Source organism: Salvia miltiorrhiza, chromosome 4 (genome assembly GCF_028751815.1).
Source record: "Salvia miltiorrhiza cultivar Shanhuang (shh) chromosome 4, IMPLAD_Smil_shh, whole genome shotgun sequence".
NCBI classification, from domain to species: domain Eukaryota; kingdom Viridiplantae; phylum Streptophyta; class Magnoliopsida; order Lamiales; family Lamiaceae; genus Salvia; species Salvia miltiorrhiza.
The window spans coordinates 30500559-30523874 of NC_080390.1; the positions used below are offsets into that span (position 1 = coordinate 30500559).

The 23316-nt window shown below is 36.8% G+C and overlaps 2 protein-coding genes across 4 annotated transcripts; one reads left to right on the forward strand and one right to left on the reverse strand.

Moving 5' to 3' along the window:
* Positions 1-2193: 2193 nt before the first annotated feature.
* On the forward strand, positions 2194-4862 carry LOC131019731 (AP-1 complex subunit mu-2-like). Its single transcript, XM_057948320.1, has 11 exons — positions 2194-2477; positions 2806-2952; positions 3018-3080; positions 3158-3334; positions 3412-3515; positions 3603-3710; positions 3785-3881; positions 3955-4052; positions 4128-4269; positions 4344-4463; positions 4546-4862. Exons 1-11 carry the CDS (start codon positions 2352-2354, stop codon positions 4639-4641), a joined length of 1278 nt encoding a protein of 425 aa, XP_057804303.1. The 5' UTR covers positions 2194-2351; the 3' UTR covers positions 4642-4862.
* On the reverse strand, positions 4811-9401 carry LOC131019730 (tryptophan aminotransferase-related protein 2-like). Of its 3 annotated transcripts, none has more exons than XM_057948317.1 (6): positions 8999-9401; positions 8172-8453; positions 6377-6680; positions 5560-5843; positions 5193-5497; positions 4811-5117 (listed from the first exon to the last, which is right to left on the reverse strand). In XM_057948317.1, the coding sequence occupies exons 2-6, from the start codon at positions 8399-8401 to the stop codon at positions 4918-4920; spliced, it is 1323 nt and encodes a 440-aa protein (XP_057804300.1). In that variant the 5' UTR covers positions 8402-8453; positions 8999-9401; the 3' UTR covers positions 4811-4917. The 3 variants fall into 3 exon arrangements, with proteins under 3 accessions (XP_057804300.1, XP_057804301.1, XP_057804302.1); XM_057948318.1 differs by having other exon boundaries at positions 8790-9066; XM_057948319.1 differs by having other exon boundaries at positions 8538-9033.
* Between the last annotated feature and the right edge of the window lie 13915 nt (positions 9402-23316).

The following is a 23316-nucleotide window of genomic DNA, read 5'->3' on the forward strand; positions in this document are numbered from 1 at the left end:
TAAATGTCTCACTCAAACTAAAAAAGAAAAAGTGAAAATAAATGTCTTACCTCAAAAAAGAGTGAAAATAATAGGAATAATTTTACGTAAATTATTCCCCTCAAAAATAACTTTTTTGTAAATTATTGAATTTTGATTCAATTTTAATTTTATAGATTAATTTTAAATTTTATTTAATAATTATTAAACTTTAATTTCACTTTATTTTAGCAATAAATTGATTCTGATCCAAACTAATGTTGATATAGATAGGGATTTTATGAGGAGGTTAAGGGGATCTCGATAATGACATGGGGTGAGAGATTCACCAAGAAATCACAGTAGTTGGTGGTAAATTTGAAAAATGAATAATAATATTATTATTTTCTTGATAAATTAAAAATTAAATAAAGAAACTTAAAAATCGAACTATGGTAGAATGAAGAACAACATTATTGAAGAAATTTGATGTTATCTAAAGATATGATAACAATGGTATTTTAATTGGAAATGGAAATAATTGGAGTATGAAAATGTCATGTGTGGCAGCGGGCACATACTATAATTTTGCGAGTAAAATTTTGAAGTAGGCAAAATGAAGCATAAAACACAATTTATGGTCACACATTGAAAAAATATAAAATTTGACTATTTTTATTGATTTGGACGTTTTTACCCTTAATAAGGCGGATCGGATAGAATCAGGCACGCGGGTCGCGTGCCGGGTCGGGTTAGGCACTTATGGCACTATTAGTGCCATAAGTGCCAAGATTTTACTTTGGTTTTATTTTGGATTTCCGTTGGTACTTTGCCAACGAAAATCTAAAATAAAACCAAGTAAAATGGTTCTTTTGGCACTTATGGCACTATTAGTGCCATAAGTACCATACGTGCAACATAAACAACAATAATACTCCCTCCGTCCACAATTTAATGCCCTATTTGGGTGTGGGCACGGAGACTAAGAAAGCTGAAAAAGGTGTTGTGGTGAAATATAAGGGTAGTTGACTAAAGTGATAAAGGTAGTTGACTAAAGTGATAAAGTGATAAAGTGTAGTAAATATAGAATATAAAAGTGAAAAAGGTGTTTGAAGGTGGGTCCATTAGTGGCAAAGGGTAGTAAATATAGAAAAAGTAGGAGAGTAAAAGGGTACAAAAAGCAAAACAGGGCATTAATTTGTGGACAGTTTTTTAAAGCCAAACAGGGCATTAAATTGTGGACGGAGGGAGTATAATTAAGAAATTATAAATGGATAATCTAAACCATAAATGGATAATTTAAACCCTAAATCGAACATCTAAACTCTAAATGGATAATCTAAACCTTAAATGGTACATCTAAACCGCGCGGGGAAGTGTTTAAAATGGTCCTTTTGGCACTTATGGCAGTGCCATAAGTGCCAACGGAAATCCAAAATAAAACTAAGTAATAAAATGATGTGTATGGCACTTATGGCACTATTAGTGCCATATGCGCAGCGGTCGAGCAGTCACCCCAGAGGCCGAGTAAAAAGGGCAAATTAGGCATACCACCTAATTAATGACCATATTTTGATGTTTTAAGATTAGGGGCTAAAAATTGATTTTCAATCTTCATTATGACCATTTGACTACATTGTTTCTAATTTTGCAGTATGTCTTTTTTCAGTTTGGTTCAAATCAGATTTGTTAGGGAATTTTTGAATCAAAAATAAAAATTTGGGATATTCTACGAAAAAAACTAAAAATTAAGAATTTAAAGAGAAAATGAAAATTGAGAATATTTTGTAAAAAAATTGAAAATTTAAGTACAATAAATTTTGAAAGTTCAGTAATTATCAAACAAATTTTAAAATTAAGATATACAAAACCAATATTTAACGAGAGTTTTTTTTTTTTTTTTTTGAAACCAAAATTTAACGAGAGTTAGTAATTTACATACTATCCCAAAATAAAATGATAATGGACGTCTTAAAAAAATTTGCCTTATTCACTCGACAAATAAAATATTTGCCTTATATATGCCTATAGTAAGTAGGAATTTTACGCAATAGTCAGTTTTAATATTAATAGTGAAAAGTAAGAGGATCTTGGCAGTATTGCAAATGTGAGAATTTCTCCTTATTATTATTAAACAATAAATTGCAAAATTAATTCGTGGATTGTTTTGTTAGGTTAAAAATTGTGTAGCAACTCCCATTTAATAAGTTGAAGGTGTAAATTGAAGAAATGTGATTTTGATGTAGATTAACGTTTATTGATTAGGGAAATATGAAATGAATATATTAATTGCAATACAAGATCTGGCAAGGGTAAATTTACACTAGAGCAGAAGAGTGATGATATATGTGAAAATGTAGAATAGTTTATTTGCAGTGAATGAGTAGTGATTAATGGCGGCCACCTCTGCCCTGTTTGTTCTAGACATAAAGGGGCGGTGCTTGATCAGCCGCGACTACCGTGGAAATGTCTCCGCCGCCGAGGTCGAGAGGTTCTTCTCTAAGCATCTTGACAAGGAGGTCCTCTCTCTCTCTCCATTGTGCTTGATTGGAAACTCACCTGAATTTCTTGATAGATGAGAAAAAAGAGAATGTATTGGCATGCTTGACGTTTAGAGATCTTGAGAATAATTATATTTCTGTAGCTGAAAAAAGAAGTAATCTCAGTCGCTGAATATCGATATTTCATCTGTACCTTTTAAGTTGATTACGTCTTCCCCAAAAGCATACATCGTCCCCTTTTCTAAATACCATTTGGAAGAATAAGAAATTTTGTTTTGATAACTTCTACTGTCTTAGCTTAATTTGTGATCATTGCAAAAGGTTTGATTTTATTGTGGTATTGCAGGGTGATATGGAGTCTCATGGCCCCATATGCTACGACAACGGCGTCACCTACGTATTTATTCAGCACAGCAATGTGTATATAATGACAGCATCAAGGCAGAACTGCAATGCTGCTAGCCTGCTCGTCTTCCTACACCGTGTTGTTGATGTAAGAAGAAAAATTCTTATTACGTGCAGTTTTACTTATTTTAAAAACAATTGTGTTGGTGGTAGGTTTTCAAGCACTATTTTGAGAAGTTGGAAGAGGAATCTCTCAAAGACAACTTTGTTGTAGTGGTGAGTGCCATTTCTTTCTCCCACATATGTATATATATATATATCAAAGCTCAAGAAAATGGAGCCAAATTTTGCAGTACGAATTGCTTGATGAGATCATGGACTTCGGCTATCCTCAATACACTGAAGCTAAGATACTGAGTGAGTTCATCAAGACTGATGCTTATCGTATGGAAGCTTCTCAGAAGCCTCCAATGGCAGTAACCAATGCAGTGTCGTGGCGTAGTGAAGGGATAATGTATAGGACTAATGAAGTAAGGGCCCTTGAAATTGTTCGTCTCATAGATCAAGATTCGCGTTCATCTGAATCATTTTTTCGTGCCTCCACCAGGTGTTTCTTGATGTGGTTGAGAAGGTGAATCTTCTTGTCAACAGCAATGGGCAGATTATCCGTTCAGAGGTGAATGGGGCATTGAAGATGCAGACGCGTTTGAGGTGAAAACATGAGCTCGTGATTGATGGACTTTTTTGATTAAGAGATTATTAGAAACTGTTTTGATTGTTTCTTTTTTTGTGGTTCAGTGGTATGCCTGAATGTAAGCTTGGCCTAAATGATAGGGTGTTGATGGAGTCACAAAATCAATCATCAAGAGTGAAAGCCATTGATTTGGAAGACATCAAATTCCATCAGTAAGCTTCATTCTTTAGTTGTGAATGAAATAAACTTGATTTGAGTTCAATCTCATAGCCCTTTTCGATCCCAGATGTGTACGTCTCGCTCGCTTTGAGAATGATCGCACGATTTCTTTCATACCACCCGATGGAATATTTGATCTCATGACTTACAGACTCAGCACTCAGGTGAAAGTGAAACCAATCTGTTTAGGTCATCTTGATCTTGACTTTTACTCACCCACATTCATCCTGATAATAGGTCAAACCACTGGTTTGGGTAGAAGCTCGTGTCGAGAGGTATTCAAGGAGTCGGGTCGAGATGATGGTGAAAGCTCGAAGCCAGTTCAAGGAGCGAAGGTAAATTCATCCTCTCTCTCTCATTCTCCTCTTCAAAATGCTGCCTACTCAAACATTCCACCATCCCTCGTGCAGCACTGCAACGAGTGTCACAATCGAGCTGCCCATGCCCCCGGATGCAACGAGCCCGAGCATAAAGACATCAATGGGATCTGCCAAGTATGCTCCGGAAAAGGATGCCTTGTTGTGGACTATCAAATCTTTCCCTGGCAACAAGGTGAGGCTTTTTTCTGCAAGAATTCGAGATTGTTTTCCTCATGTTTTTGCTCTTACTTGAGTTAAAAATTGTAGGAATTCATGTTGAAAGCAGAGTTCAAACTCCCTTCTGTGTTATCTGAGGATGCAGTGGACAGAAAAGCCCCAATTTGTGTGAAATTTGAGATTCCATACTTCACTGTTTCTGGCATTCAGGTCTGCTATGCTTCACACTCGAGCTTATACAATGTTACGTTTTAAACGCTGGAACACTGATGAGCCGTTAGGGTTTTAACAGATTCGATACCTTAAAATCATCGAGAAAAGCGGGTATCAAGCGCTTCCATGGGTGAGGTACATCACCATTGCTGGAGACTACGAGCTCAGGCTTTAGTTGAGAACTTGAACACAGGTTTTGATTTTGGTGACATAATTCTTGAATCTTGATAAGTGTGTGTTTTCAATTCTCTCTGCCGTTAGTTTAAATAAACTATTCTCGCAATGGTTGGATACATCTTGCATTCTTTTCAAGAGATATTAGTTAGTTAGTTAGTTGGTTGGTATTTAATGTGTATAAGAAACTTATAGTGATTATGCAAAAGGTGAGTACAACTACAACCCCCATTGTACCTACCCTACTACAACAAACAGGGTAAAAAAACATTGAGTGCTATGTGGATGATGATGATGACGTGATGCCAGCTAACCGCTCCGTGAACTGGTCGAAGACCTCATCACGTGGTAGCACGCTGATCCTGACGTGCTTCGCGCTCTCACCAAAGTGCTTCCCACTTCGCGTTAGCACCTTGTGGTCACGGAGGAACCCCTCACAGTCCTCTGTCTCGCCCTCACACTTGAGCCACGCAAAAGCTGCCAATGAATGGTGTGAGAATGATGGGTTTTGAGGATCCGTAGTGAAAGAAACGAGGCGATTTTAGGGTGTACCTGGCTGTGAGGCAAAGGTACGGCCGCTGAACTGGCACTTGCCGTGGGAGAACTCAGGCAAGCTGAAGAGCTTGCTCTTCCTCACTGCTTCCCTCAGCTGCTTCCATCTCTTTGCCATGAGATGGTAGCTGTGTTCGAAGAAGGCTTCGCCTTCCTTGAAGCTCCCTCGTTGCTCGTGGGAGTCGGATAGGACCTGCAGGATCTTGGCTGCGCGCAGCTGCGACTCCTTGGAGACACCAATGGTGCTGAGCACGATGAACTCGGTCATCTTCCTCGCAGTTTCTTGATCCTTGACAAGAGCCCACCTGCAAAGTCTAGGCATGAGTTTTTCACGTAACACAAGCGATAAGGCGAGGGCTTTACTTACCCCAGTCGTGTTCCAGCATGGCCGGTGCTCTTGGAGACTGTGAACAGCATGATGTCGTGATCTGCTGGAGGAGATGAGATCGAGGTATACTGGGGCCAGTAGTAAGCCAGGTCATGGACTAGTATGCCTTGATTCCGGTTCACCACGGCCTCTCTCGATAACCCGTCGGGGTTGTTTGGTGATGTCACCAGCTCGATATACGGGATGTCCCTCTTGAACTTGTGCGCGTCACCGCCCCATTTGTAGAGCCCCGACTTGAGGAACTCGGTGATCAAAGGATACGACTGCAACACGACACGATCATCTTAAGCCAATTCAGTTCAAGAATGTAAAAAATCCAAATCTTGGAGATATCTTTGGTGATCAAGAATTTCAATGAGAAAGATCTTGCCAACTCAGCAACAATAAATGATAGATTGCAGTCTGTGTTGTTTGGTGAGGTGTGTAAATCACTCAACTACAGCTACACTGTATCTAGCATGTGAAACATGTAACTCAAGAAAGCATTAATCTTAGACTCAAATAATTGCTAAAAATAATGTTTTCCTCCCCTGTAGATTGTAATAATAAATGGGGACAGAATACAGATCTACAGGTGAACAATTATGGGCAGATTTTGATGTCTGTTGAAAAAAATCAGAAAATCTTGTGTAAGACCATCTAACGGCTCAAGAATCAAGCATGATCGCTTGGCTGGATGATAGAATCAGCAGATTATTCCTCCATCAAACAGAGGGAAACAGAGGACAGCTACACAGAAATTTAACTTGTTGGCTCATCTCAGTCAAAAACATGAAGCTTCAAGGAGGCGACTTACAGAGTAGAACGGGGCAGCAGACACGACGCTGATAGGCTCTGAGGCATTAGGGGGGGAAACGGCATAGAGCACAGCCTGGAACAGCTGCGTGGAGCCCGTCCCAACGACAATGTAACGGTCATCAGTGACAGCGTTGCCCACCAGTTTGTGCAGCCTAACCACTGCATTTGCGAATTCAGGCTCAAGAAACCAGCAAAGGCTCCTCACATCAGAGAAGTAACTGATGAATTTCCAACCAGGGATCACCACCGTAGTTCTATCCCCCATCTGTTGCCAATACCTCTCGTACATCGTCGGATCACCACTAGACACAGTCCAAAAAGTATTAGGTCAGCCACCAACCAACCAATTCTCAAAACCATCAATTCAATCTCAACTATTCCCCCATTATGCCTAACAAACACGCGAAAGGGTCAACACGGCTGCATCCGGTGTGTGTAGGGTTGGTTAACTTTAACCTAACCAAACCATCGGATGGGCGGTGAAAACGTACATGAGCATGATATAACACCACCATGCCCCAAAGAATGGTCCAGCGTCGAGGACGGTGGTCCTCGCCACTCCCATAGGCATATGGGTGGGAGGTAGGTATGGAAGGGCCAAACTTGTGGGTCATTTGATCAAATGATTGGATAAATGACAAGTAAATATCAAGGTCCACAATCATTCTTCACTATGAAAAGACAAAGACCTAAAAATGGCTCTTAAACACTTTCCCAAATCTTTTAATGCTTTGATTAACCAACCCTTTTCCATACAGTTAGTTCCATGTAAAATAGGGCCTAAACTAAACTTATGTGGCTCACATATTCTCAAGATTCTTAAAGAAACAAGCTTTCTGCAAGAATCAAGCATGGAATGAAACGTGCAACTATTTTCCTTCAATAAATTAGCAAACACCACCTATCATAAAAGGTAAAATAGGGAAAATCTAATGCTCAACTCGAGAAGGATCACACATGGAGGAATGTGAGAGTTCTTTAAAAATAGTACTGTAATTTTTTTTATTAAATTATTTTTTTAAAGAGCAAAAACAAAAGCAAGAATGATGATAGTGGTCAACGAGGGAATCAAGAAAGACCACCACCATTTCTGCCCCCTCATCATGCATGCCACTGTCTTAGGCATACAACAATCACTTTGAAAAACATCAAAAAAATTCAAGAAAAGAATAAAAACTTGTGTATCTGCGTTGTGCCTCTCTCTCTCTCTAACATGCACCGTGGGAATTCCAAAGCCAGCAGGACTTGTCCCTGTCTCTAAACTGACATAGCGTGAACCCACAAGCGCACGTTAGGGAACCGCACCAGCATGCCAGTGCACCATCATTCAAATCACTTAAACAAACAGCAATATTTAGATTAATAATCCTAATCAAATCCACTGCATCAAAACATCGCTACAGCAAATCCCTAAACTGGGGATTTTTGCTTATGTCAATCTAAAAGAAGAGTGAAAAAAAATTGAATCTTTGATGATGGGTTGGCCAACAAGAACCGAATACTAACTTCATCATTACAAGCCCATGTCACAAAAATTAACCATCATTTTTCACATTTTTTAGGGAGAAAGATTGCTATTCAAGCACAAGATGTTGTCCGAATACATGCATATGGACTAAAATGGGCGAAAAAATCTCAAGAGTCAAACCCCACTTGTTTATAAAAAATTAAAAATTTATCTTGACAAAGTTAAAAAAGACTTCATTTTGGTGAGAACAGTCAAACTAAAAAGACCCCTTTTCCCTCCCACTCAATTTTGAGGGCGGCAAAAGGTGAAAAAAAAGGCCACTTACTGATCGAGATCGATTACTTCACTGAGAGCTGCTTTTGAAGATTGAAATTTAGTTTCAAGAAACGCCTTTTGAGGGAGCAAAGATGAATTCTTGCACTCATTGTTGAAGCTGAAGACGTTTTGGGATTTATGTTTACCGCTGCAGTAGTTTCTATACAACAATCCCGCGTTCAAGGCCAAAGAAATCACCAAAAAATGTCCCAAAACCATCGTTTTAAACTCCATAACCATCAAAATTACTTTTTTCTTCACAAAGACTCCTCTTTTTCACCTCCCAGAATCACTGAGGAAAGAAAAACACAGAAGGGTATCAGCATGAATTGAAGAAAAATCCAAAGGGTAAAACAATAAAGCTAATGGTGCATGCCTTAGCCAAATATGCTCTCCCCCTCTCTCTGTCACACACACACACACATAATATATACGTATATATAAGAAGCCATCACATAATATAGAAAAAAGGCTTTTGGTTAAGCCAAAAAGTACAGAAAATGACTGAGATTACGACGTGAGGTGCTGAATGGATACTAGAGAAGATTAAGGTTTCTTTTTTTCTTTAGTTTGTATGCAAGCAAAAAAAAAAAAAAGAGTTTCATCATGCATTCACATAAATAAGTACCTGTGGAATCAGAAAAGAAATCCCACTTCGGAAAAGCTCATACAGAAAAAAGAAGAGTTGAGAATCCGAAAAGATTTTGCCCAATCACATTGGCATTTTTATGGGTAAGCTTTCTAGAGTTGGAGAGAGATCAGAGATACTAGAAAACTAGAAAAACATACATATATATACATATATAAAATTATAAATGGAGTTTGTGCGATGGGAACCTTTGCAGAATTTGCAGTTTTGAAAAGCACTAAAGCTCCCAGAAACCAAGAGGCATGTTGCAGGCTTATTTATACTTAAGCAGAGAGAAAAATACTAAAAAAAAAAATGTTTTAAAGTGCCCCAACAAAATATTTAAATATAAGAGGTAGATTCACCGCCCCTTTCTTTCTCTCTCACATAGTTGGTACTTGTTCATGCGGTTCGGAAGGTGAAAGGGAGTGGCTTCGCTGGTTTAGGGATGGCAAAAGGGAAAGATATCTGCAAAATTCGCTGTGTTCTTTGCACTTACAGTTTGCCTTTGTGTTTCTTTTGTTAATAAATTATTTGCCTTTTCTTTTTCTTTTTTGTACTTTGTTTTTTGATTTTGTAGTTTTCGTCTTTTAGGTAGAGCTTCTATTTGTATTATCATATTTCCTTGAGGGAATGAAAGTATTTATTGTCTCGTGGCATTACAATTGTGAACCAAGATACATCTCATCAATGCTTTATATTATTAGAATAATAAGGAGGATTTGCTAAATTATCCGACTTTTAATTTTAGAAAAATGTGTACTTAATACTCCCTCCGTCCCACGAAGCATGACACAATTTCCTTTTTAGTCTGTCCCACGAAGCATGACACGTTTCTAAAAATGGCAAAAAATTTGCCCTTTATTCACATTTTCACTTTTTCACCTACCACACTTTACACACAAAATACCAATTTTTTAATTCTCGTGCCGAAAAGAAGTGTGTCATGCTTCATGGGACAGAGGGAGTATATCAATTTCTCATATTTACTAATTATATCCATTTTTAAAATATTTATTTGGTAGGAAAAAACTTAAATGATAATTAGTAGTGTTAGTTGAAGTAAATTTGATTACACTGGATTTGTAATTTGTACTTAGGTCATTTTTAGTTTTCGCAAAATCTTCAGTGTCGTCGGTTGATGATCAGACTGAGTTTGACCACTTTAATCCAATCCGCGTCAATACCATATATAATACTCCCTCCGTCCCAACTAAGATAACACATATTCTTTTTTGGGTCGTCCCAACTAAGATGACACATTTCTATATTTAGAAAAAGTAAGGGATTTTAATTGCATAATTATAACTAATTAATCACTCTTTTATTATCTTTTCTCTCTCATACTTTATCACTTTATTACCTTATTTCTCCTACTTTATCACTTTTATACTACATATGTTTTAGGTTTTAATGAGGCTCGGCCCCTAGTCTGCTTTCTTGTGCTTTCAGGAGTTCTTTTTTTAGGTTTTTTCTTTTTTAATAAAATGCAGTTTAATAAAATATCACTTTTATACTACACACTTATGGCTCGTTTGGTTTTCAGTAAAGGATTATGTAGGATAATTTGTAAGCAAGATGTTTAGCGTGGATAATGACAAATTATTAATATTGAGTTGGTGTTTGCTATCATGGCTAAATACAGAATATCTTGGTTTAAGTTAATCCTAGGGGGGATGTGGTATTATTAATCCTAAGAAATCTGGATTAATAATACTGGGTCGTGGGATTAAACCGGGTCATCCGCATTATTACTAAATAATACCAAACACTAGACTGATCTGTACTAAATGAGCTAATACAGTGTATTAGCCAATATCAAACACGCCATTAAAATACTAATCTACAACTCCTTAAATCTTGTGCCGAAAAAAAATGTGTCATCTTGCTTGGGACGGAGGGAGTAGTTTTTAACAAATAAATGCAAAAGTAAGAGTTTGGTGCAATGGTAACAGCAAATCAATTTTCCTTTTTCCAAAAGGGTGTGGAGTTCAAAACACTTTACATGCATTTTTGCAGTTTTTTTTACCCCATTTATCTTGAGACTATTTCCATTTTGGGTGTCCCACTTATCTTGAGACATTTTCTTATTTGGCAAAGTTTTACCATTTATTCACATTTTCATTTTTTTATCTACACACAAAACACATCTTTCTTAATTCTCGTGCCTAAAAAAAGAGTCTCATTATAGCTGGGACGGAGGGAGTATTTCTTTATTTTTTTGCATTTCTTACATATTTTCTTCTTTTTTTTTCTTTTTAGAATTTTTTTTACTATTTTTCTTTTGCATTTTTATTTTATTTTACAGTTTTTTTTTTGCATTTTTTTATATATTTTTCTTTTCAGTATTTTCTTTATTTTTATTTTTTTATTTACTGTTTTTCTGTTGCATTTTTTTTATATATTTTCATTGAAAATATAATACTTTAAAAATATTACATTTCTCCATATCAATAATTACTTTTTCTGACGAAAATAATTACTTGAGCAAATAACTAAAAGTATAAGTTCTTGTGAGTAAAAATAATAATTATCGTGAACAAATGTTTCAAAATTATTACATTTATTTATGATAATGGTTACTTTTATTTATTAGAACTTTTACTTTTAATTATTTGGTTAAGTAATTATTATAGTAAGAAAAAATATTGATTGATATAAAGAAAAATAATTATTATTATGAAGAATGGTAATGTTATTGAAACATTAAATTTCTTCACAATAATGTCAAAATCTATGAAGTTTGGCGCGATTCTCGTTTTTCCCATGACCTAAAAATCTTGTGTTAAAATCCATGAACTTGATGCCGATTATCAATTTCCCCATAAAAATAATTTTCCCCCCAAACTTATGCTGAAATGGCAATCGAAAATCCACGTAGGCCTAATTTTCTGGTGAATTGAACGAGTGTGTTTAAGTCATAACATTAAATGTCGTCGTTTTATATTTTGTTTGGGAATTAAATAAAATTGAACTGAAATCCCTCTTCAAATTAGGGTTCCTCACCCAAAAAAAAAAAAACTCAAAACACTCTCAAATTTGAATATGAAGAATTGCCAAAACACTCCGTCTCGAAGCTGAGAACAGCTGAAGGTTCGTTGGCAATGGAATTGGAGGGGCTGAAGATGAGCATATCGTAGGGATAGGAGGAGCGGTGCAAGTTCGGCAGCTGAGAGATTACTGGAAAGATAGAGCGGCGTGTTGAGGACAATGGACCCATCGCTATTTCTCTCTCTCTCTCTCTCTCTCTCTCTCTTAAAAGTTTTATTTTACTGATAAAAAAAAACTAGGGTTTTTATATACAGTATGGAAGACGTATAAGATAGTGTTGATCGCTACTCTAAATTGTTGCAGAGTTTCCACACTACAAAAAAAATTAAAATTACCGGCGACTTTTTCCCGCTGCTAAATATAGGGCGGCCGTCGGAAACACATTTACCGGCGGCACTACCGGCGGCGAGAGGTCGCCGGTAATTTTGTCGTCGGTGATCTCCATTCCGGCGGCATATGGCGGCCGCCGGTGATTAGTGGCGGCGCCGACGTCGCCGGTAAAGTCCACCGGACGGCGGCCGCACGCTCGCCGGAATGCCGGAGGGTTACCGGCGACTTTTAGCCGTCGGTAATATTTTTAAATTTTTTTTAATTTATTTAATTTATTTATTTATTTTATTGTATGTCCACAATTTATTTTAGTATTTATACAGTATTGCATAACTTAGACGAACTTCCCACTCGGTCACCCATCTTACTTGTACTCTGAGCCAAGCACGCTTAACCTTGAAGTTCTTTTCGAGTGGTCACCAGTACGGAACACTCGTATTATTAATATATCTAATGCCTATTAATTCATTTAAACTCTATTTCAATATACAATATACATTCATAACCTTAGAATATGTCAAGATGATATCCAAGAGTTATTGTTAATTATGGATCGGGCTCGTTTTCGTCCTTATTTTAATGTCGAAAAAATATTTATTTATTAATTTTTTATATTATATTATATTATATTATATATATATATATTATCAATCTAGTTTATACAAAATAAGTAGATATTCTACTTAAGATTCTTGATTCCAAACTAAATTATTTGAATTCTTACTAGGATTCATAGATTAATGAGTGATGAGTGAATCACTAATGAAATTAACATTCTTAAGTTATAATTATAAGATTGTTACTAAGAATCTTGAATTCTTACTAGGAATCTTAGATTAGTGATGAGTGAATCACTATTTATGCGTAAATGACATTAAGTAATTATTTATATTTCAACAACCGTTTACCTCCTTAATTGGTGGGATCCTCCCAACTTAATCATATTTTAATTAGAGTATTAATAATATAAAAATATATTATTTATCTTTCTCTCTCACTCATATTAAATGTTTCAGTAAATTATTAATAATGATAAATATTGTCAAATAACATTTACGTCCTTAAAATTATATTTATATTTTTATTACTCCCTCCGTCCGCCAAAAGTAGACCATTTTTACTATATTGGGCGTCCGCAAAGAGTAGACCACTTTCCTTTTATGGAAATGGTCCCACCACCCACTTTAATCTTTTATCCTTACAAACACGTATGCGTGTGTCGTTTACTAATTTATTTTGATATTAGGAAATGCTTAAATTTTATATCGAGATATGATATTTTTATTGACTAATCAATTTTTTTAACAATAATAATTACTCAATGCTGAAAACGAAAAAAATAACAAAAACAAAATGAACAGAAGGGAAAAAAAAAGAATTTTTTTTAGCAGATTACCGGCGGCACACACCGCCGGTGATTAGCGGCGGCGGTAACGCCGCCGATAACTGTGGCCGGACGACCGTGTTTCTATTGCCGGACCTCACCGGCGACGGATGCCGCCGGTGATTAGCGGCGGCCACACGCCACCGGTAAATAGCGGCGGCATCGCCGCCGGTAACCTATTTACGTATATAAATTAATTCATATTATTGAGCCGCCGCCGGTAATCACCGGCGGCAGTGTTGCCGTCGGTAATGCTGCTGCTATTTTGACAAACACGGGTTGTCCGTTCCGCTGTCGGTGAGCCGCCGGTAATCACCGGCAATTTTCGCCGCTAAATCGGCATTTTTTTGTAGTGCCAGTGGACTCGTTCTCGTTTCCAACCCAACGGATGTTAAGGTCGAGGAAAAAATGAGAATCGCTCCAAACTTTAGGTATTTTGATGCAATTAGGTTATTTAATTCAGACGCAAAACGATGCCGTTTAGCTTCTAATTAATCTACTCAGCATAAGTGTGCCACGTTGGTGACACGTCATCTAATTAATAGCTGAAAAATGTCACTAAGGGAATAACGAGAATCAGAGCAACAGTCATAGATTTTAACGCGATATTTTTAGGTCAGGGGAAAAACGAGAATTGCGCCAAACTTCATGGATTTTTTACGCTATTTGCCCTTAGTTTTATTCATAAGAACTTTTACTTTTAGTATTCAGAGTTTAGAAGTTAAATACTTATATTAACATAAGTATATATTTGTGTGAATAAATGTATATATACCTTATGCTAATTAAAAGTAAATATTCTTATTACGATTCATCATTTAGTGTTCAGGGTTTTAAGGTTTAGGGTTTATTTTTCAGAGTTTAGAGTTTAGAAAATATAATACTTTATATTGAATGAATGTAAATACTTATATTAACACAAGTATACATTTATGAAACAAATGTATATTTTATACTTATGAAATGTAATATTCCTATTAAGGTTTAAGATTTAGTGTTCAGGGTTTAGGGTTTAGAAAATTTATATTAAATGAAGGTAAATACTTATATTAACATAAGTATACATTTGTGCTAACAAATGTATATTTAATACTTATTAAAAGTAAATATCCTATTAGGGTTTAGGATTTAGTGTTCAGGATTTAATATTCAGGATTTAGGGTTCAGGGTTTAGAAAATATAATACTTTATATTGAATGAAGATAAATAGTTATATGAACATAAGTATACATTTGTGCGAACAAATGTATACCTTATGCTAATTAAAAGTAAATATTCCTATTAGGGTTCATGATTTAGTGTTCAGGATTTTAAGGTTTAGTGTTCAGGATTTAGGGTTTAGTTTTTAGGGTTTAGGGTTTAGAAAATATAATACTTTATATTGAATGAAGGTGAATACTTATATTAACAAGTATACATTTGTGTTAGCAAATGTATATTTTATACTTATAAGAAGTTATTATTGTCTTAATAAAAAGTAATTATTCATATGAAGAAATGTAATATTTCAAAATTATTAATTTTTTCACAAAAATTGTTATTTTTACTAACGAAAACTTGTAATTTTAATTATTTGGTCAAGTAATATCATAGTAATTATTTTTCATCATAATAATAATTACTTTGAATAACGTAAGAATAAATAAAATATAGAAAAAAATAATCAAGTAATTATTCAAGTAATCAATGTTGTAAGAAAAAGTAACTATTGAAATGATGAAAAGTAATGCTCCAAAAACATTACTTTTCTTTATGTCAGTAATTAATTTTTGTCATCATAATAATTATTTTAGAATAATGTAAAAAACAAATAAAATACAAACCAAATAAAATAACATTGTAAAAATCATAAAAAAAGCCCTGAAGTAGAGTATAAAGAAAACCAAAAAAAATGCAAGAAAATAGGTTGGTAGAAAAAAGAGGAAAAAAAAAACGCAGGCAAAAAAAAGGGGGAAAAAGAAGAAAAAATAAAGGAAAAAAGGAAAAAAAAAACCACAAGCAAAAAAAGGAAGAAAGGAAAAAAAAAAGGAAAAAATGAAGAAAAAAGAGAAAAAAAAGGAAAAAAAGGAAGAAATAAAAAAAAAAAACACAGACAAAAAAAAGGAAGAAAGGAAAAAAAAAACCACAGGCAATGGATTTCGAACCCCTGCCATTTGGTATAAGGCAAACAAGGCGCGCGTTATTGTCATTGCACCACACGCATTTTTTATTTTATTTACCAAAATCTATAATATAAATATTTGATGCGAGTCGGGTTGGATCCGACCCATCTGACCGTCAGACCGGTCTTACGCAAGACTAACTCTTCAGTTTTATTTGACTGGCGGAATTATTCGCTTGAAAGGAAAATTATGCATCCGAAGAAAAAGTCTATTTTGCGCTCAATTTTTGTTTCATTGATATATATATATATAGGGGTGGGCTACCGTGAGAGCACATTTTAAAATATGAAATAAGAGCAATTTTTAATGTATGAATTTTATGTAGAACATGTATGAATTCGCTGTATAAATGTATGAATTGTGAAAAATAATTTTTTGCTACCTTTGGGATTCGAACTCAGGACCATAAATCCATCCAACAGGATTACGAATCAACCGTAGATCTTGATGATCTAAGGGCTGAAAATGATTCTTATTTTATATCTTAAGAAATGCTCTTATTTTAGCCCTTCCCTATATATAATATATATATATATATATATATATATATATATATATAGGGAGAGGTTCAAGAAAGAACCATAAATAAAAGAAGACCGGAGAACCATTTTCAGCCATTCGATCATCAAGATCTACGGTGGATGCATCATCTTGTTGGATGAATGCAGATCCTGGGTTCGAATCCTGAAGAAAGCATTTATTTTTTATTTTTTTAGTGCATTAATTTTAACAGCGAATGCATTAATTGTTACAGTGGATGCATTAGATTTGATGGTTCTCCCGTTCTCACAAATAATGTAGTTCTCTCTAGAACCACACCCTATATATATATATATATATATATCAGGTCCCAAAACAGGAAGTTTCGGAATTTCCGGGATTATATATATATATATATATATATATTGGGTTGGGTTCCGGTAGTATCCAAGCTTATAATAGATCCGTAGATCCAAATCTAGACCACACATTTATGACATGTGGCGCATCAAGATGGTGACACGTGGCAAGGCATTTCAAGGCAAAATCTGGAGAGGGGTAAAATTGGAATGTAATTTTCGAAATTAAAAAAAAAATAGATTTTGTCAAAATAGGTATATTTTAGATGCATAAAGTTTCATACGAGAATGCAAGAACTTTCATATAAAAATGCATAAAGTTTCATATAAAAATGCATAAGATTTCACCCCACCCCCCACACCCCTGAACCCCACCCTACCCCAGAACCCCACCCCCTACCCTCCCAGAACCCCACCCACCCACCCACCAAAAATTTTTTATTTTTATTTTTTTATTTTCTCAAAAACTGATTTTCTGACCACTGACCCCCCCACCCCACCCCCCAAATTTTTTTTTTAAACTGATTTTTACATGCATAAAAATAAATATATAAAAAAAAATTGGGGGGGGGGGTAGGTCAGCGACTCGACAATCAGAAAATCAGTTTTGAAAAAAAAAATTGGGGTGTGGGGTGGGTGGGTGGGGGGGTGCGGGGGGGGGGGGTGGGTCAGCGACTCAACAATCAGAAAATCAGTTTTGAAAAAAAAAATTGGGGGGGGGGGGGGTGTGGGGGGTCAGTGGTCAGAAAATCAGTTTTAAAATGTGGTCAGAAAATCAGTTAAAAAAAAAAAATTGGGTGGGGGGTGGGGGGGTGGGGGGGTGGGGCAGGGGTGGGGTGGCGAAAATACCAGATTTATTAAAATGAAATGCATTTTTTGTATAATTTAATGCATTTTTATGTAAAATCTTTATGCAGTTTTGTTTGATTTTATATGCATGTGAAACATGACTATTTTGGGGGGTGGTAATGGGGAGGGTTGGGGGGTGGTGCGGGGTGGGGTGGTGAAAAAACCAAAACTGTAAAAATCAAATGCATTTTTCTGTTCAAAGTTATGCATTTCATGTGAAAACTTTATGCATCTTCGTGTGAAACTATATGCATCTAAAATATATCTATTTTGAGAAAATCTAAAAAATATATATATATTTTTTTAATTATTAAATCCGAAAATTACATTCCAATTTTACCCCTCTCCATATTTTGCCTTGAAATGCTTGGAAACTCCTTGCCACGTGTCACCATCTTGATGCGCCACATGTCATAAATGTGTGGTCTAGATTTGGATCTACGGATCTATTATAAGCATAGGGATCTACATGATCCCATTCCTATATATATATATATATATATATATATATATATATATATATATATAGGGTTAGCTTCTATGGAGACCACTCCCCTACATAGAGAACAAAGACCAAATCCTGTGCGTCGATCTTACTTAATCTAACGGTTCATATAATTTCCTGATTTGATTTTTCATGTAATTAAATATTGGTTGATTAAATCCACTGAAATATGGGATCACGTTGAATAAATTCCGGAAATTCCGAAACTTCCTGTTCTAGGACCTGATCCGTCAATGAACATAATGTGAACATTATTATGTTCATTTGTTTTCCTACGAAAATATCGACGAACATTAGTATGTTCATTTATTTTTTTACGAAAATATCGACGAACATTAGTTTGTTCATTTATTTTTACGAACATATCAACGAACATTAATATGTTCATTAGTATTTTCTACGAACATATCAATGAACATAATATATGGATGCATTATTCACGTAACAGACTCTTCATCAAATTAATATTTCATAAATAAAAGATTTGATTGTCTATATCTATGACAAGTAACGATAATATCAAATCTTCACCAGATGAATCATCACCCTTGGATATACGAAGATCGACGCACAAGATTTGGTCTTCATTCTTCGAATTTTTTATGGTCTCCATAGAACTCTATCATATATATATATATATATATATATATATGGAGAGGGTCATGTGAGAACTCTAATATTTTGTGACACCTAAGAATGAATCCTAGCCTTTTATCATGTGAATCTAACGGTTGTGATTTGCCTCCACATCCACCGTATATATATGTGTTAAGGGGTATAGTAGTATTTCATGATTTATTAGAATCGGTTACTTTCTTATTCCATGCAATCTAATATCTCATATTTATGGTATTTTTGATTTGGTCAAACCACCATATCTTTAATGGCCCACTAACACACAATTAAGGAGATTTCATCTTATTTTATTATTAGAGTTATTTCTTCATCAATTGTTCATCGATTTGGAAAAATTGTCCAAGCAAAATAATCACACGTAGGAACAGAATTATCTTCTTCACCAATGCGTTAATTCCACCGTTTATTACCTTAGTTGGTGGTTTGAATTATGTTAAACTTACTTTCTATTCATGACTGTAGTAATTGACGAACAAGCATTTTTCAATTAATGAGCATGTTCTTTGGTCAGGTACATCTTCACATGAATTTTGTGACCTCGACGTTTGTTGTTCGACCGAACATAATGTCACATTCATGTTCATGTTGAATTTATGCACATTTGTTCATAAGTACATTTGCATAACAACTGCTTCATTGAATAAACTTTGTTCATTCGTGATTGAATTGTTCATGCATGTTGTTCGTGTGCATAAAATAAATGTAGATCGTTATTGATTACATTAGTTTGTGCTTTGAAAAATTTTGATCTTACCTTTTATCCATGACTGTATTGAATTCCAATTAATGAATATGTTTTTGGTTATGAATTCCAAACATGGAACGTCATTTATAAAACACTTAAAAAAATTACAAGGAGAAGTATTTGATATTGCTTAACAATGGTGCATAACCAAATGTATGCACATTTTTTTTCATAAGTATATGTGAGCAAAGTAGAACAATTAAAAATGAATAAACTTTGATTTCAACTACCAAATGCAATCATTGATTGGTGAATCGTGAGTCGAGTCAAAAGCAGATGTCGTCTCTCTCTCTCAAGCGCGCCCTAACCCTAGTTTTCCATCAATAGCTCTTCTCCGTTCATGTCTTCCGGCGGCTCCCCGCAGTCCGATAGGGGTGGCCTCAATCTGCCCCAAGTGTCAAACAACTTCGGCAAACCCTCCAACCCTGACGTTGCCGGGTCCGCTCCGTTAAACCATGCTAACCCTAGATCGGCTGGTGTGTCTGCAATGAAGAGCCAGAATCTGGCCCCTGGTTCTTCTTCGTCTACTGTGAAGGAAGCAGGCGTGGTGACCTCTTATGCTCAAGTCATGGCCCCGCAAAGAACAAAGAAGCCGGACCTGCCGGCACATAAATTTCAAGCGCTCAGGCCCTTTGCTCAAGGTGGACACGGCGTGCTGAAAGTCCCACGTGAGATTCAGAATTTCCAAGCCACTAAATTCTAATACGCGCTTATTGGTCGTTTCATGATGAATAAGGGCGAAAAACCTAGGACCACACGGGAACTCAAGGTGGAATTACAATCGTTATGGGCGATAAAATCTCTATGGTTTCTAATGCCAATGGGAAGAGGGTACCACACTCTAAAGTTTCTAAACAAGGAAGATAAGGCCACTGCTAAACGCCATGTCATCTGGGATCTTCCTTCAGGATCGATACGCCTTCGTGATTGGGTTCGTTATTTCAACCCCTATAAAGAATCGTCCCCCTTGGCTCAAGTTTGGGTGAGAGTTTATTACTTGCCGGTGGAGTTCTGGCACCCGGAAGTTCTCTCGGGTATTGGTAGATGGTTGGGACAGCCATTGAAGATTGATGGTACTTCTATTGATGATGAAGTGGCTCAATTTGCTCGTATTTTAGTGGAAATTGATCTTTCACAAACCCTCCCAGAATACATGACGATCGATGGAGGCGAGTATTCTTTTAATATTGAATTCAGTTATGAATATATTCCTTTATACTGCACTAAATGTAAGATAACTGGTCACTCGCCGGACAAGTGCCGGCGAGGCAAAGCAAGGAAAAAAATCGAGCTGGATGCGAAGCAAGCTAAAGGCCCGGCATGGCAGGTGATTGAGGAGAAAGATGCCAGGGATAAGCAATTATTGGATGGAGTGTTGGCTTCTGACTCGGAGTCGGAAGATGTGGCTAATGAAGCGAATGATAATTCGCTCAAGGAGATTTCTGGGCCGGAACAGTTGCATGCTTTGTGTACTCGAACCTCGGGAAACAAACATAATCATCCGGGATCACCAGGTCGTAATAAATTTGCCATTCTTGAGGATTCTTCGGTACTTGAGGACATAGAGATTGATAAGCAGGATACCAATGGAATTGATATAGGCAGGGCTGTTGCTATGAACGCTACCTTGGATGAAAATGAACATAATCAGGGAACAAGACCTCAGCAGCAAATTCCTCAAGTGCAGGGAAGGGATATCGCAGATAAGCAGCTTATTTCTTTGGAGCAAAATACCGAACAGTTGGGAGACGTGAATGATAAGAGGGAAGGCTGCGGTGCACGGCCGCCTCCTTCAGTTGAGTTTTACAATAATCGGCTGGGGGATATCAACAATCGGCTGGGGGATGTTAATTTGAAGTCCGACGAATGAACAAAAAGGCATGTTGCTGAGGAACAATGTGTCGAACAGTTGGCGGGCGCTACGAAGAAGGTGGCTGAAGGTTCGGATCAAGCCTCACCTCAGGAGGAGCGACAAGAGAGGGACCACGAGAAGTCGCATCAGCAGGCTACTCTGATCAGTAAGGCGTTTTCTTTGGCTGATCAATCAGAAAAGGAACAGAAAATTTTAGCTATGGAAAATGATACCAAAACGGAAAGGTTTAAGCAGGAGATCTTGGGTTCGGTACCTAAACGTGGCAGAGGGCGTCCTCCCAAGAATGACCAGAACGCACGCAATCATAATAAGGCCCTTCTTCTTCAACAAGAAAGCATTAAGAATCGTCTCCGGAAGGCAGCTGAGGCCGGGCATCAACCACGCGACTACATTATTGATTATCAGGAGTCGGAAAGTTCGCAGGCGATGGACAACGTGGCCAATCAACGTTGGGATAAGGAAGCGGAGCTGGGGTCATCTCAGCCCAGGATTACCCAATAATTCTCATGAATTTTCTAGTTTGGAACGTTCGAGGCTTCTCGGACGAATCTAAAGCTCTTCTTAAAGAGCATTGTCATTCCTTCTTGCCTTTGATTGTGGGCATTATTGAGCCCAAGAAAAGCCTCCATAAAGTTCGTCAGAGCTATTGGCACTCGATTAATATGGTTCCCCGCCATCAAAATTGTCGGCAGCCTCGGAGGTCGAACATCTGGTTGCTTGCTAGTCCGTCTGTTCAGACCGTGATTTTTCTTTCTTCGGACCAAGTTATTATTGCCGATTGTGTTTGGCATTCTTATTCTTTTAGAGTCGCTATTGTGCATGGTGCTAACGATCATGTTTCTAGGCGCGCTTTGTGGGTCGATCTTCTGGCCTTTGTTGATGGAAATACAGTTTTTATTGGTGATTTCAACGCCGTTAAGGGTGCTCATGAACGTCGTAGTTTGGTGGCACCTCTGAGAAGTTCTTGCAGTGAGTTTTGCGATTTCATTGAGGCTTCGGATATGATAGAATCGCCTTCTTCAGGCATTCGGTTTACGTGGTCTGGTCGGAGACTTCTTCCTCGGCATGTGGAGTCTAGATTGGACAGGGCGTTTTTCTCTAATGGCTTTGCGAACTTGTGGGTGTCGATCAATACTCATGCGCTTCCAAGACTTACTTCTGATCATTCTCCCTTGATTTTCCAATGCAGTGCTGAGACGGGAAAGGGGAGACGTTTTAAGTTCTTAAATATGTGGACTTTTCACCCTAGCTTCCAGGAAAAAGTGGCTTCTTCTTGGGATATGCAGGCGGACATTCGTAGTCCTATTTATAAAATCATGTTCAAGTTACGACGTCTCAGAAATGATCTTAGGGCCTGGAATAAAGATGTTTTTGGGCAGGTGGATATGCAGATTCAAGCCGAACAAAACTCTTTGCTTGATGTTCAGAATAAGATCTCTGATTTGGGCTACACAGATATTCTTTTTGATGAGGAAGTGGGGCATCAAGCTAGGTTGTCTTCCCTCTTAGCTAGAAAGAGCAGCCTTCTGCAACAAAAAAGTCGTGCGCATTGGCTTAATGACGGTGATCGTAACACTTCGTTCTTTCACCGCGCTATTCGCTTCCAGAAGCAAAATCACAGGATTGAGCACTTGAAGATTGGTGATGTCGTCTCGTATGATTGGGGCATTATCCAGCAACATATTATTGATTTCTTGTCCTCTCTTTTCAAAGAGGATAGTCCCAGCAGCGTGAATTTAGAGTTGCTTGAAGGTATTATTGATCAGTATGTTTCTGAGGAGCAGAATGAGAAGCTTACTCGTACTCCTGATGACGAGGAGATTATGGCAGCGGTCTTTAGCTTGGATGTGAACAGTTCGCCGGGTCCGGATGGCTTTTCTGGGAAGTTTTATCAGAGCTGCTGGAGCATTATCCGTTCGGATATTCTTATTGCTATTCGTGCGTTTTTCCTAAATTCGTACTTGCCTGCAGGTTGCAATGCTAGCACCTTAATTTTGCTCCCGAAAAAGGATGTGGTGGAGACGGTGGCGGATTTGAGACCCATAATTTTATCAAACTTTTTCTTCAAAATTATTTCTAAAATTCTTGCCACTAGATTGGGTGGAGTAGCGGCCGTTGGGGTGTCTCCAAATCAATTTGGTTTTATTGGAGGT